General features: G+C 42.2%; 1 protein-coding gene across 1 annotated transcript in view; it reads left to right on the forward strand.

Annotated features, from left to right (window-relative positions):
* fshb (follicle stimulating hormone subunit beta) overlaps positions 1 to 12,240 on the forward strand; it is an 88,790-nt gene extending 76,550 nt beyond the window's left edge. Inside the window, exons 3-4 of the mRNA XM_060838665.1 lie at positions 11,264 to 11,458; positions 11,988 to 12,240. Of these exons, the coding sequence (XP_060694648.1) occupies positions 11,264 to 11,458; positions 11,988 to 12,209 (417 nt within the window). The 3' untranslated portion in view covers positions 12,210 to 12,240. The remainder of the gene's footprint in view (positions 1 to 11,263; positions 11,459 to 11,987) is intronic.
* Positions 12,241 to 14,193: the final 1,953 nt, after the last annotated feature.

Here is a 14,193-nt window from a genome sequence, read left to right on the forward strand (position 1 = left end):
AAACCCCCTCCCCCACTCCTGACCCAAAACCCCCTCCCCTTCCTCCCGACCCAAAACCCCCTCCCCCACTCCTGACCCAAACCCCCTCCCCTTCCTCCCGACCCAAAACCCCCTCCCCCACTCCTGACCCAAACCCCCTCCCCTTCCTCCCGACCCAAAACCCCCTCCCCCACTCCTGACCCAAAACCCCCTCCCCTTCCTCCCGACCCAAAACCCCCTCCCCCACTCCTGACCCAAAACCCCCTCCCCTTCCTCCCGACCCAAAACCCCCTCCCCCACTCCTGACCCAAAACCCCCTCCCCTTCCTCCCGACCCAAAACCCCCTCCCCCACTCCTGACCCAAACCCCCTCCCCTTCCTCCCGACCCAAACCCCTTCCCCCTGCTCGTGACGAAAATCCCCTCCCCCTTCTCCAGACCCAAACCCATTCCCCTTACTGGAGACACAAACTTCTTCCCTTTGCTCCCAACCCATAGCTGAAACATGGCTGATAAGTGTCCAAGGAACAGGAAGTGAGCTGCAATTGTCAGGTAACTGTTCAGACTGGCAAGTTGGATGTTGTTGCATCTCGGAGGGCGATTTATAACACTTTTCATAGTATTCTTATTGTACAAATGCATATGACAATAAATTTTAACTCTAATTCTTCATTTCTATCCAATGTCTTAGTGAAGGGAAAATGCATTTAACAGAGGTTAAATAAACTAATAATGAGATATTAACACATTCTAATGCATGCAAATAGGCCTCGCTCCACACACAATCAAGAACCTCATCTCACTGTTCAACCCTTGGTTGGGTGATGGGTATTTTTGCTCTCAACATTGAGAAGCTACTCACTGCCATCTAACTTCCCCAGCTTTCTCACTAATGCTTACATCATCCAATATCTGCAAAGATTCTGCCCATTCTTTGCATGTCCATCCTGTTAGGACCCCTTAGAACCTCATGAGTTTGAATACAGCCATCTCTTTCTCTTTTAAATTCCTATGGATACAAGCCAAGTCTGGCCCAGCCTTCCTTGCAAGACAAACCACTCATTTCAGGCATCACTCTAGTAGACATCCTGAACTGCTTCCAAGACATTTATATCCCTCCTGAAATAAGGAGACATGATTTAGAGATGCCGGTGTTGGACTGGAGTGTACAAAGTTAAAAATCATACAACACCAGGTTATAGTCCAACAGGTTTAATTGGAAGCACACTAGCTTTCAAAGCGACGCTCCTTCATCAGGTAATAGTGGAGGGCTCAATTGTAACAGAATTTATAGCAAAAGTTTGCAGTGTGATGTAACTGAAATTATACTTGCAGAGTTACATTGTACTTTGCTCAAAAGCTGCCTGCATTCATGTAGAATTCTGAGCTCAAAAACTGCATGAATTTATGTAAAACTCTGTTATCTCACTTTTTAGATTAGAATCAATCTAAATATCATGGCATAGACAGAGAATACAGGGGGCCAACACCTTCAACATATTGTCTAGCTATCATCATTGTTAACATCTAACCCGAGAATGTAACTTTTAAAAAAAGGTTTTGTGATTTACACATGAAAGAAGTGAAACTATCACTGTCTTCTAACAGATGAAAGGCTTAACAGATAATCAATTTTTCAATGAGGTATCTAATGAGGTCAACTCCTGAACTTTTGGGTCACATCATGAAGTGCCGGTTCACAAATGGGTTTCCTTCAGTCTGGTCTTGCTGACTGGGTCCTGAAAAAGAGATAGGATCTTGTAGTTGCAGCAACAAACCAGGAAGCCAACATGCTTGGAATAAAACCATAAAGCTGCAGATTATGAGAAAATTCAGGAAAATGTAAAGTGATTTCCATGGATATTTGAGGGTGAGCAAAAACCCTGAAGAATTTTTAATGTGATTATCACAGCCTGGAGACTCTAACTCCCTACTTGATCCTTAGTTCAATCTTGAGCACTAATCTCCCACGCACACTCCATGGGTACTGACCACACACAGGCGCGCGCGCGCACACAAACACACACACACACACACACACACACACACACACACACAAATACACACACAAATACACACACAAATACACACACAAATACACACACAAATACACACACAAATACACACACACAAACACACACACAGGCACGTGCACACACAAGCACACACAAACACACACACTCACGCACACACAACGATATATGCACACGCATGTGCGCACACACACAATCATACACACACACAAGTGCCCATACACACACAGCCTCACACACATGCATGTGTGTGCACACACACAATCATGTACACACACACATGCACAGACACACACACAACCTCACACCCATGCGCACATACACACATACAAACACAGATGCTGACATCTAACGTGTCAGTCTCTAAGGAGCCTATGGCACGTCTCGGATTCACTTATAAGACACTTCAGTGGTGTATCTTAAGCTGCCCCAGGAACTATCATTAAACATTAGCATTAATACTCTCAGTGAGGATGCTGTGCATTTAGGGGCATGCACTCAGCTCATGGACCAGGCTGCAGGTCAGGCCTTGTCCATTGGCTCTCACTTACCCTAAGCACACCTGGATACACACAGTATCCAGGCCACAACTTGCTTTCTTTCGCTTTTCCCATTGACCAGAGATATTTGACCCATGGACTGGTGTTTTAATGTGTTGTTTAGCACAGACATGAAGCCAGGAAGCTTGTCATAGTTGTCAGCAGATCTCAGTCCAGTCACGTGGGATTGCCTTCACTTAGGAGCCCTGGAACAGTAAGTCAACTAGTCCAGGGACTTGGACGCAGTCAGTCAACCACTCAAGGTGGAGAGAGTCAGTATAGTCTCCACATAAGGAGCTGAATGTTGGGCAGACGAGCGTGTTGACTCTTTCCTCCTATTGGGGTTTCTTTTTGCCCTGGAATAAGAGAGATGCACATATTAAAGTGAATGGCACAGCTGTTACTTTTGGTGCATGTGGGATGGGTTCTGAGCGAACGTGCAGGTAGTGCAGTGAGTATGCAGGGTTAGTACTGTTAGGATGGGTGACAGTAAGTGAGGAAGGTGTTGCAGGACATAATGAGTGGTGAAGCATGAGCTTTGGTGGGAGGTGGGTGCAGCAGTAAAGAGAGAGTGATGGTGAGGTATTTGGAAAGGATGTGGTGGTAGCTAATGCTGGTGGAGTGGGGAAGATCATTGCTCCTATTCCTACAGCGCTGGACACTCTTCCAGGTGGCTGAGAGTCCTCAGTGCTCAGTGCGGCAGTCTTGCACCGAGTTGATATGGTCTGTTGTTGTGACCTGCTGTACTGGTCTTAGGTTATTCGGTCTCTCCACCACCCCATCCAGCACAATCTCCTTGCCCTGCCTGCAAAGTGAGCAGCTGAATATTTGTCTGCCATGCCTGGGGCAAATATATCAGGGATCCTGTCTGGGAGTTCCACACGGGCAGTGCTTGTCTGGGTATCCAACAGACTTTTAAAGATGGTATCAGCAGCACAGATACTGGTCAATTCTCGGATATTCCATGGACAGCATGTTGCTCAGTAGCAGCAGTGTGTGCTAACTGCAAGATGTACTGCAGAAGTCCATTCTCAGACAGCACCTTCCAAACTCATGACCACGTCTATCTTGAAGGATAAGGGCAACAGATACATGGGAACATGTGTGTTAAACATCGCTGAATGTTAGCCCTTGTTGCTTGCCGTTCCTTTGTGTCAGTCCTCCTTCTCTAATCATGGTTGCTAAATATGTCCATCTCCACATCTGCATATCATTGCTAAATATGGTTTGTGTTATCCAAACTAATTTTGAGCATAATATTTATTTACATCCCTTGCGATGTTTTATAGTTAATATAAATATAGAACGAGCTGAGATATCTGGAGAGCTCATTTCACGCAGAGATTTTTTAACACTTCAAGCGAAAAAGACAAAAAAGGTTCATTTCCAGCACTTCTCTTGACCATCAAGAAATATCCAAGTGCTTTTGTTTTGACTTCATTTATTGTAGTCACATGCACCGAGATACAGTGAGAAGCTTTGTTTTTCAGGCAGTACAGGCAGATCATAACACACAAGGACATACAGATTATAGGGTGTTCAGATAGAGTGAGGCATGTAAAATTATGGCTGCACAGGAGGTGCACAAAAATAAGATCAACATTAGATTTGAGATTTGAGAAGTCCATTCATCAGTCTAATAACCGTGTGGAAGAAGCTGTCCCTGAACCTGCTGGTACATGCGTTAAAGCTTCTGTATCTTCTGCCTGATGAGAGAGGTTAGAAGAGAGTATAACTGGGATGAGAGGGGTCTATGATGATGTTGGCAGCCTTTCCTCAGCAACGTGAAGTGTAGGGGGAGTCCATGGATAGCTGGTTGGCTTGCATGATGGCCTGGGCTGTGTTGACAATTCTCTGTAGTTTCTTATGATCCTAGGCAGTTGCCATACTAGTCCGTGAAGCACCCAGGTAGAATGCTTTATATGGTGCATCTATAAAAGTTGGTGAGGATCCTTATAGACATGCTGAATTACCTGAGCCACCAGAAGAAGAAGAGCCATTGCTGTGCCTTCTTGACAGTCATATCTATGAGGATGGTCCAGGACAGATTCATGGTTATCGTCAGTCCTAGGAGCTTGACACTCTCGACCTTCTCCACCTCCGCTCCATTGCTGTTGATAGGGGAGTATCCTCCTCCTTTCTTCCTGAAGTCAATGATCAATTCTTTAGCTTTGGTATCATTGAGGGAAAGATTGTTATCTTTGCACCATAACACCAAGCATTTATCTCCTTCCTGTATTCTGACTCATCAGTGTTTGATATGTGACTTACAATGGTAGTGCCAATAGTGAAATAACTGCACAGAGGCTGATATCCCATCATCAAGTCAGCCTTTATTTATTTGTGTTAATGTACAGTGGCTCTGGCCAGTCAGCCTGGAGTCAGTTGCCTGAACTGAAGAGATTCTCGCCTCCTGGTTAGTTCATATTTTTAAGGGCAATGCTACACTCCTCTTTATTTTTTTCTTCTTTTTTCACATCAAAGGGGACACTCCTGTTCTTTTTTTTCTTCTCTTTTTCTTTTTTTTTCTTTTTCTTATTTCCCCCACACTACCGCCTAACTGCGATAGTGTTTATTTTTTTCCCCAGCACCCATGGTGCGTGTGTGTGTAGGTGTGAGACACAAAGTGCACAAATCTTTATTCAATTTCCACCACCAGGAAGATAGGAAAACACCCGGGTGGCCAGTGACAAGCAGTGCCCTTCACAAAAGGCAATGCTGTGTGATCAGAACAGTGAAGAGGAGGGCAGGGACTAAATCAAAATAGAGTTGGAAGGGGAAATGATGCACTCCACTCCCTCCTGGTTAGTTTTTTTTATCAAAATAGCGTTGGAGGGGGAGAGGCTCCTGTTTTTTTTTCTTTTTGTGAATGATGCCTGTTCTTTTTTTCTTTTTTTTATTAACCCCCACACTACCGCCTAACTGCGGTAGTGCTTATTTTCCCCAGCACCCATGGTGTGTGTGTGCAGGTGTGAGACACAGTGACAGACACAAAGTGTACAAATCTTTATTCAATATCCACCACCAGGAAAAATAGGAAAACACCCGAGTGGCCAGTGACAAGCAGTGCCCTTCACATCAAAGGGCAATGCTGTGTGATCAAAACAGTGAAGGGGAGGGTCGGGACTAAATCAAAATAGCGTTGGAGGGGGAAATGATACATTCCACTCCCTCCTGGTTAGTTCAGTCATTTGGGGCTTACCTGATTGGCCTAGATTAACAGCCCCAATCTATGACCTCCCAATCAATGAGGTCAACCTGATTCCAATTGCTACAATAAGCAAACTTGTGGATCACTTTCAGATTAAATCGTGCCAATGACATAGGTTTTCCAGTGTTGTTCATAATGTAAGCAGCAGAGGATCCATGTTTTACACTGCAAGTTCCCACAAATACCTGTCGGTAATGAACAGTCAGCTTTTAGTGACTTGGTCGAGTAAGAAATGTCAACTTGGGGATAATTACAGGGAGGAGACAGTGGGCACCGCAGATGCTGGAGCTCAGAGTCAAGAGTGTGGTGCTGGAAAAGCACAGCAGGTCAGGCAGCTTCCGAGGAGCAGGAAAATCGACATTTTGGGCATAAGCCTGATTCCTAATGAAGGGCTTATGGCCGAAATGTCGATTTGTCTGCTCCTCAGATGCTGCCTGACCTGCTGTGCTTTTCCAGCATTGAGGGAAAGATTAACTCTCGACACTCTCAACAGGGGATAACTACACTACTTTTCTACTGATTGGTGCCCTCGGGTCTATTTTACTCACCCAAGAGGGCAGATTGGACCTCAGTTAATGTCTTACCTGAAAGATGTCATCTTCAACAGGGCAGCATTTCCTTTGCCCTGCACCGCAGTGTTGCTTTTGTTAATGAGCTGAAACCCTGGAAAAGGCCTTAAACCTGAAACCTAGTGAATCAGATGTAAGAGGGTTACCAAGTGAACCTGACTGAGACGTAAAACAAATTAATGCTGCAGGAGACCTGATTCTCTTCATTACAACCATCACAACTTCCATTGACATTTTGAAGAGGATCAATGACCTGCAGCTCTGCTTTTTCTTCGCAAGTGCTGCCAGACCCACTGAGTTTCTCCAGAAATGTCTGATTTTGTTCCTTTGACTTTCACTTTGTGAAAACTTGATCTTTAATTTCTGACAGCTTCTAACCTTCACATGAGTTTCTCTTCTTTTCCACTTGCTCCTCCCTACGTTTTCGACAGTGCATACTCCATTTTACCTCTAACTCTTCTGAGTAAGAACCATATTTGACTTGAAATATTAACTCTGTTTCTCTCTCCACAGATGCTGCCACACTTGCTGAGTCTCTCTGACATGTTTTGTTTGTATTTCAAATTTTTAGCACCTGTGGTACATTTTGACAGTGGTTTCCTCTGGAATAAGTTGCACGTTTTTTTGTAACAAAGACAGAAGTTGCTGGAAAAGCTCAGCAGGTCTAGCAACATCTGTGGAGAGAAATCAGAGTTAACATTTTGGGGTCAGTGACCCTTCCTCAGATCGTACCTAATATGTCAACTTTGATATATATTCACAGATGCTGCCACATCTGTTGAGCTTTTCCAGCAACTTTTGTTTTTGTTTCAGATGTACAGCATCCACAGTTCCTTCAGTTTTCACTCCTACTTTATGATGAGTGTGGATTCCAAAATTTGGAGGTTGGGGTGGGGATGAGGGGGTCGGAGAGAGTGGTGGTGTTGGTGTGTGTGTGTGTTAGCAGTGTTTATGCATGTATGTGTGTATATATTATACATTTGTCTCAGTGTTGGTCTGTGTGTTTCTGTGTCTGTGTATGTGCTGATATTACGGCATATAGAAGTTAGTTTGGACTTCGGATGATGTATCTTATCATTACTGAGATCTTCTGGATAATCTTTGGAAACTGCAAGTAGAGTGGGCGGCACGGTGGCACAGTGGTTAGCACTGCTGCCTCACAGCGCCTGAGACCCGGGTTCAATTCCCAACTCAGACGACCGTCTGTGTGGAGTTTGCACGTTCTCCCCATGTCTGCGTGGGTTTCCTCCGGGTGCTCCGGTTTTCTCCTACAGTCCAAAGATGTGCGGGTCAGGTGAATTGGCCATGCTAAATGTAGGGGTATGGATGGGTTGAGCTTCGGCGGGTCGGTGTGGACTTGTTGGGCCGAAGGGCCTGTTTCCACACTGCAAGTAATCTAATCTAATTTTTCTCAATTCCCCCTTAATTAGCCCAGGATTGCTTTGAAATAGGTTTGTTTTTCCCAGGGAATTATATAAAGGATGGTAGCGAAGAACCCAACAAGGTCATGATGCTTATTTGCTTTCCAACACTATCCATCTTTTTGGGGTTTTTTCTACATTTCCTTGTGATCAGCAATGCCACCTGAATGCATTTATTCTGACCGTCTTCACTGCTTTCATCCAGCTTTCCATTGTCTCCATTTCATATCTAGCCTTTTACAGAGAGAAGCCAAATCTCAAGGTGATTCTGGGAAAAATGCAGACCAAGTCAAAGAAGAAATTACCACTTGGCTAATCAAAAACTTGATCTGTTTTATACTCACCTGTGGTTTGCAGTTTGGTTATATCTAGGAATGAAGTTCATATAAATTGCAGAAATCTGGGTGCCTGAACATGTGACTTTTTATTGGATACATCCTTCTATCTAGGTACTGAACAAGACTTTGTGCAAAGTTCTCAGATTGAATGACCAGTGAATGCTGGAGAAACTCTGCAGATCTGACAATAAAAACAGAGAGAGAGGCCAAGTTTACGTTTCAAGTCCATTATGACTCTTCCTCAGAAATCCATCTTCAGAGCCATCTTCCATTATTTCACATGATCTTGCATCATTGATAATGTAGACTATGTCATTTACAAATTATCACAACCCCAAGTTGGGGACACTTTAAAAAGAGATTTAGGGAAGAGGGAGAGCTGGTAAGGTGGAAAGGGTGAGAAAGAGAATATCAAAGTCTGTGGCCTAATGAGCTGAAGGCCTGGTCACCAGCAGTGGAGGTGATGATGATATGGCCATACAAAAGACCCAAACTGGATTAACAGAGCCAGCGCAGAGGTTGTGAGGCCAGAGAAGATTAAAGGAGTGAGGACACTCAAGAGAAAGTGAGGGCTGCAGATGCTGGAGATCAGAGTTGAGAGTGTGGTGCTGGAAAAGCACAGCCGGTCAGGCAGCATCCGAGATGCAGGAGAGTTGACGTTTCGGGCATAAGCCCTTCATCAGGAATGAGGCTTGTGAGCCAATGTCAAACCCCACCACTCTGTGGCCAAACACTTCAACTCTCCCTTCTACTCAGCCAAGGACACGCAGGACCCGGGCCTCCTCCATCGGCAAACCCTTACCACCTGACACCTGGAGGAAGAATGCCTCATATTCTGCCTTCAGACCCTGCAACCACACGGGATCAATGTGGATTTCAACTCCTTCTTTCCCCTCCCCACAAATTGTCCCAGTCCCAAGCTTCCAACTCGGCACCACCGTCCTGCTCTGTCCATCACCTTTCCTATCTATCTGCTCCACCCTCCTCTCCGACCTATCACCTTCTCCCTCACCTTCATCTACCTATCGCATTCTCATCTACCTTAACCCGACCTCACCCCATTTATCTCTCAGCCCCCCCCAGCCCACAAGCCTCATTTCTCATAGAGGGCTGATGCCAGAAACATCGATTCTCCTGCTCCTCAGATGCTGCCTGACCTGCTGTGCTTTTCCAGCACCATACTCTTGACTGAGGACAGCTCAAGCCATGAAAGAATAATAATGTACTACTTATCATTTTACATTCAAAATGTTAAAGATCCAGGAGCCAATGTAGATCAGCAAGCACAACAGTGGTGAGGAAGCAATATGTACTGTAAGGATAGGGTGCAGTCAACAGAGTTTTGGGTGAGCTGTATTTTTTGGAGACTGGAGAAGGGGAGAATTTTGGAATAGTCGATTCTGGAGTCAAAAAAGCCCGATACAAAGGATTTGCAAGCAGATGAACTGAGGAAGAGGTGATTGCTACGTTATGGAAGTGGCAATAGAATTAAGAAATTTGCTTCAAGTTCAAGTTAGACAAGGTTGCCAACAATCCGGTTCAGCGTGAGACAGTGGTCGGTGAGGTTGGAGGTGGTGCCATGGGTAAGGTACTGTTTCCGAGTGTTAACTGGAGGAAATTGAAATTATTCAGGGCCAGGGTTTAGTAAGCTGCCCAGCAACCCTGAGAGAGTGAAGGAGTGAAGTCCTTTTGTCATCAGAGTATTCATGGAAGAGGATCATGTGCCTGCAGATGCTGTTGCCACAGGGCAATATGTAGATGAAGAAGAGGGGTCAAGGCTGATTCCTTGAAAAACTCGAGAGACTACTTGCAATGATGGGAAAGGAATGTTTGACAACTTGTGTCATACCACAGGGATAAAAGATGCGGTCAATTATAGTATAACCATCACAGAAAAAAATTATTAAGCACCAACAGGAGAGATCGCACATCAGATTTCTCTTGTCTACAAAACTAAATGCTCACTGGATAAACTCACTGAGCCAACCTTAGAACTTGGAAGATAAATATTATCAGTTAGCTGTGTAAACCTCTAATACCGATAGTTTATTGCTAATGCTCCTTGAATTAGTAGAACATTTGAGTTTTCCATTCAAAGAAAAGCCATACCTTTTCATGATTGGATTTTTTTTTAGTCAAAGTAGATTGAACTGTATATTGGATGGTCAAATCACTTCTGTCTATTTTGTGGTTATGTGGAAGCTAAAGTTCACCTACTTTATTTCCATCTTATTACCTCTTAGTGATAATTAATGTGTTACCTTGCAAGTCCTGTATTATCCAGATCCTTTCTAAAAATGAACTGATCTTAAGTAAGTGAATTTCAAAGACCTTCGAAGAGAAACATTAGGGAATGACACCAGAAGCATAGGCTGTAACCACTAATTAAATATACTACAGCTCATGCTTATATTTTCAATAATCCTTCGATATTTTCCTTTCTCTTTTATCAAAAAGTCTTTATAATCAAGAGTATTTCTAAAAAAATCCCCTCATGTTTTGACAGACAACGTAATTGCTGCAGAAACCTCAGGTCTCCAATTACCTCAGGTGAGGAAATGGATGAAGAAAAATAACAGGAATGATTGGTTCAAGTAAAACCATAAATCCCTTGATCTGGATATGATACCGTTGATTCACTATAAAGGCAAATTCAGTTTCTGATAATTTGAGCATTGCTGATGCACTCTAGCTCGAAGATCATCTCCGTTACATGCACATAGATAAAGGTATTTTGACTTTCTTTTTAAGAAATGCTAAACAATAATAGTATGCTCTATATTTAACTTCAAGTTCTTTAAACTATAGATTTGTCTTCAGATATGGAAAATCTTACTATGTGGCTATAAATGAATAACCTTTGATTTTAAGGAATTTAAGAAAGCAAAGAAGAAATGACATGTTTTGTAGTGAGGGATTTAACTGCAGAAGCACACTGGTCACTGAAATACAACTAATTATTAGTTTTATAAGTATTGAATTTCTGTAATGTGTGGGAAATATTATGGTTTAATGTACTAGGCCTGTATGAATGACTGTCATTCAATATCAACAGATTCTGTAAGGAAGCTTCATGCTGTGTTTGAGCATATGAAAATGTTAATTCATAATCAAAGGAGACTGTTAAAGGTCTTATTATTTGTATTAATTGGAAACATGTTCCTTTTTTTTTCAGATAAACTTTATGTTCCAAATTATGGTGACCAGGATTTTTGTAATATACATATTTATCTTTTTACTAAGCTGGATGTCTGTCCAATCACTGAACAGATGTCAGTTAACTAATATCACGATTTCAGTGGAGAAGGAAGAATGTGGGTATTGTGGCATGGTCAATGCAACTTGGTGTGCTGGTTACTGCTTCACTAAGGTGAGGAACCTCATCAATATTGATAAGTTACCAGTTTTATGCATTCGATATTCTGCATCAAAGTGGTCAAAATCTATGCTGCACCTGCAGGAACAAATGATCAATCTTTGCAAATTAAATAACTTGCAACTGGGACTGCTGAATTTCCAAAAGGCAAATACCAGAATATTTAAAACAAAACATAGGAGGTCTGTCCCTTTTAAAAATGAAATGGTACATTTAACGTACTGATGTCCAAAACTCCTCTGTTAATGGATGCTGGCTCATTTACATAATGTTACAAACATTTTCTAGTTTTGTAATCATCTGAGACTTTAAGCAAAGACATAACTCAAAATTGCATGTAGACTGATACAGACTGTATAGTGTGTTAGCATGGATTACAAAATGAGACAGACATGGATAGTTCAATTAGCTATCGTTAAATTATCTAATGAACAAGCAAATATTCTGATATGTATTTCCTGTTCTGTTGCTTAATTGATAGTTGCATCACAGTCCTTACATTTTTTCCAACTTTTTCTTTTAGGATCCAGTCAGCAAGAATTCTTTGGCGTCCATCTATCAAGATATTTGCAGCTACAGAGAAATTATCTATGAAACAATAACCATTCCAAACTGCCCTGCCAATGTTGACCCTTACTACACATACCCTGTTGCTACAAGCTGTCAATGTGGAATGTGTAACACTGAAACCACTGATTGTACAGTTTCAGCTCTGGAACCGACACACTGCTCCTTGACACCATAAAGGGCAAATCACATTAATAGAGCAGCGACAACACCCTTTCCATTCAATGGGTTCACAGAAAAGGCACTTGATGCACTGTCTTGGTATTCTAACCCAATCTGGGAACAATAACAACTATATTAATCAATGTAGAGTAACTTAATATTGAGTAGTTCTGAAAATGTTTCTTTTAATTTATGTGCTTGCTAATTGTAAGACGTGTATAAGTTATGTGTTGCCTTATTTTAGTACATTTTTATGAAGTTTAATGAAAGGAATGAACCATTGACAAAAGTTTTAAAGCAACATGTTTCTGGCTGTGAGCAGCAATTCTCTGTGTTGACATACATGCTGGTTTTGTATGATCTGTTCAAAAAACTATAATGTAATTTATATGGACCCACAAATAAAGAATATAAGTTGACTACTGAAATAAATGCCAGCTTGTTCATTAGTATCTTTTTTTAATCTTAGCTTTTCCTTCTTATATCCAATTTCATGCTCTAACAAAATTTTATGCAAACACTTTTCTCCATCTCCCTGCTCCCTTTCCTCATGCCAATTTTAAATTAATGAGTGAGTCATCACTGGCTGTTTAGCCAGAAGCGATTCAATTGAATTTGTTGGAGGCCTATCTATCACCAAAGGATTATTGGCTCTCTTTCATTGGATGCGCTAGCAACATGTTCTGGTAGTTTGAGAGTGCCTGCCTGCACACAAGGGAAGCTGATAATGAGATAAATACTGCAGCTATTGGAAATATAACTCAAGAATGCTGGAAATGGTCAGGCAGCATCTGTGGGCATAATCATAAAGGATTTCAGCCTTCCCACTCTGTCTCCACTCTCCCTCAGGCTGCAGTGATGTGGCAGGCAGCGTTTGAGTGTCTGAACATAGAAACTCAAAAGGGAAGTTTGGTGTAAGGGAAGGGGGAGTAGTAAATGATTCAAAGTCCCATCTTTAAAAGGTACCTCTTCATATCACATAGCGGGACAATGGTGCATTGAGAAGTCAGATGGGGCCATAAGGCATGTGCTGTCATCTTCAATGCTATCAGTTGCATTTGGTACCAGCAGTTCCTTTGCAACCTTTTTTTAGTATAAACCTTAGAGCTATAAATTCTCGATCTGGTCCTTCTCCACAGCTATTTGATGAAAGAGCCACGCTCCAAAAGCTAGTGCTTCCAAATAAACCTGTTGGACTATAACCTGGTGTTGTACGATTCTGAACTTTGTCCACCCCAGCCCAACACCGGCTCCTCCACACCACAGTATAAACTTGTCAGCTTTGCATAATGCTTAATTTAGACTTCCCAGAAACTTTCAGATAACTTTTCTTAACAGAATATATATGATGGTAAAGCTACAGAGCAGCATGCTCTGTGCCATGCAGGTTCTGATCTTCCAGCAGAAAACTCGTTCATGATTACCAGAGCCACCATTACATCTTAGTATGCCACAGTATCCCATTTACACCTGAATTAAACACAATCTGTACATCTCCTCCATATACATTCTCACATTCCAACAATATTAACTAAAAGCATCTATTATCTTATTGATGGAAACATTTCAATCAGATTGTTCCTGTTTAACTGAATGCATTTTCAAACCCCAGCACACTTTCCAAATGTCCACTGTTTTTTTTTTCTTACTGCATGCTCCTTCTCCAAGGATCCTGGCATGGTTATATTTTTTTTGTGACAAGCAGTGCCCTTGCACTCCTTTTTTTTTCTTCTTTTTTTTTCTTTTTTTTAATTCTCCCACAATACCGCCTAATTGCAGTAGTGCTTATTTTTTGTCCACTGTTTTTAAAGTGACATGAGGCTGTTAGAGTTCTCCCTGATTTGGTAACTGAAATTGTGATCATTCTGAAATTGACCTATCAGTACTTGAAACTAAAAGAGTAAGTCTACAGACAATATTCCTAAACTCATTGTCTTGAAATGAATGGTTTCCAATGCGCTCCTTCATCAGGATGAAGACATTGGACACGTGGTGAGAGT

This window comes from Hemiscyllium ocellatum, chromosome 18, assembly GCF_020745735.1.
Source record: "Hemiscyllium ocellatum isolate sHemOce1 chromosome 18, sHemOce1.pat.X.cur, whole genome shotgun sequence".
Taxonomy (NCBI): domain Eukaryota; kingdom Metazoa; phylum Chordata; class Chondrichthyes; order Orectolobiformes; family Hemiscylliidae; genus Hemiscyllium; species Hemiscyllium ocellatum.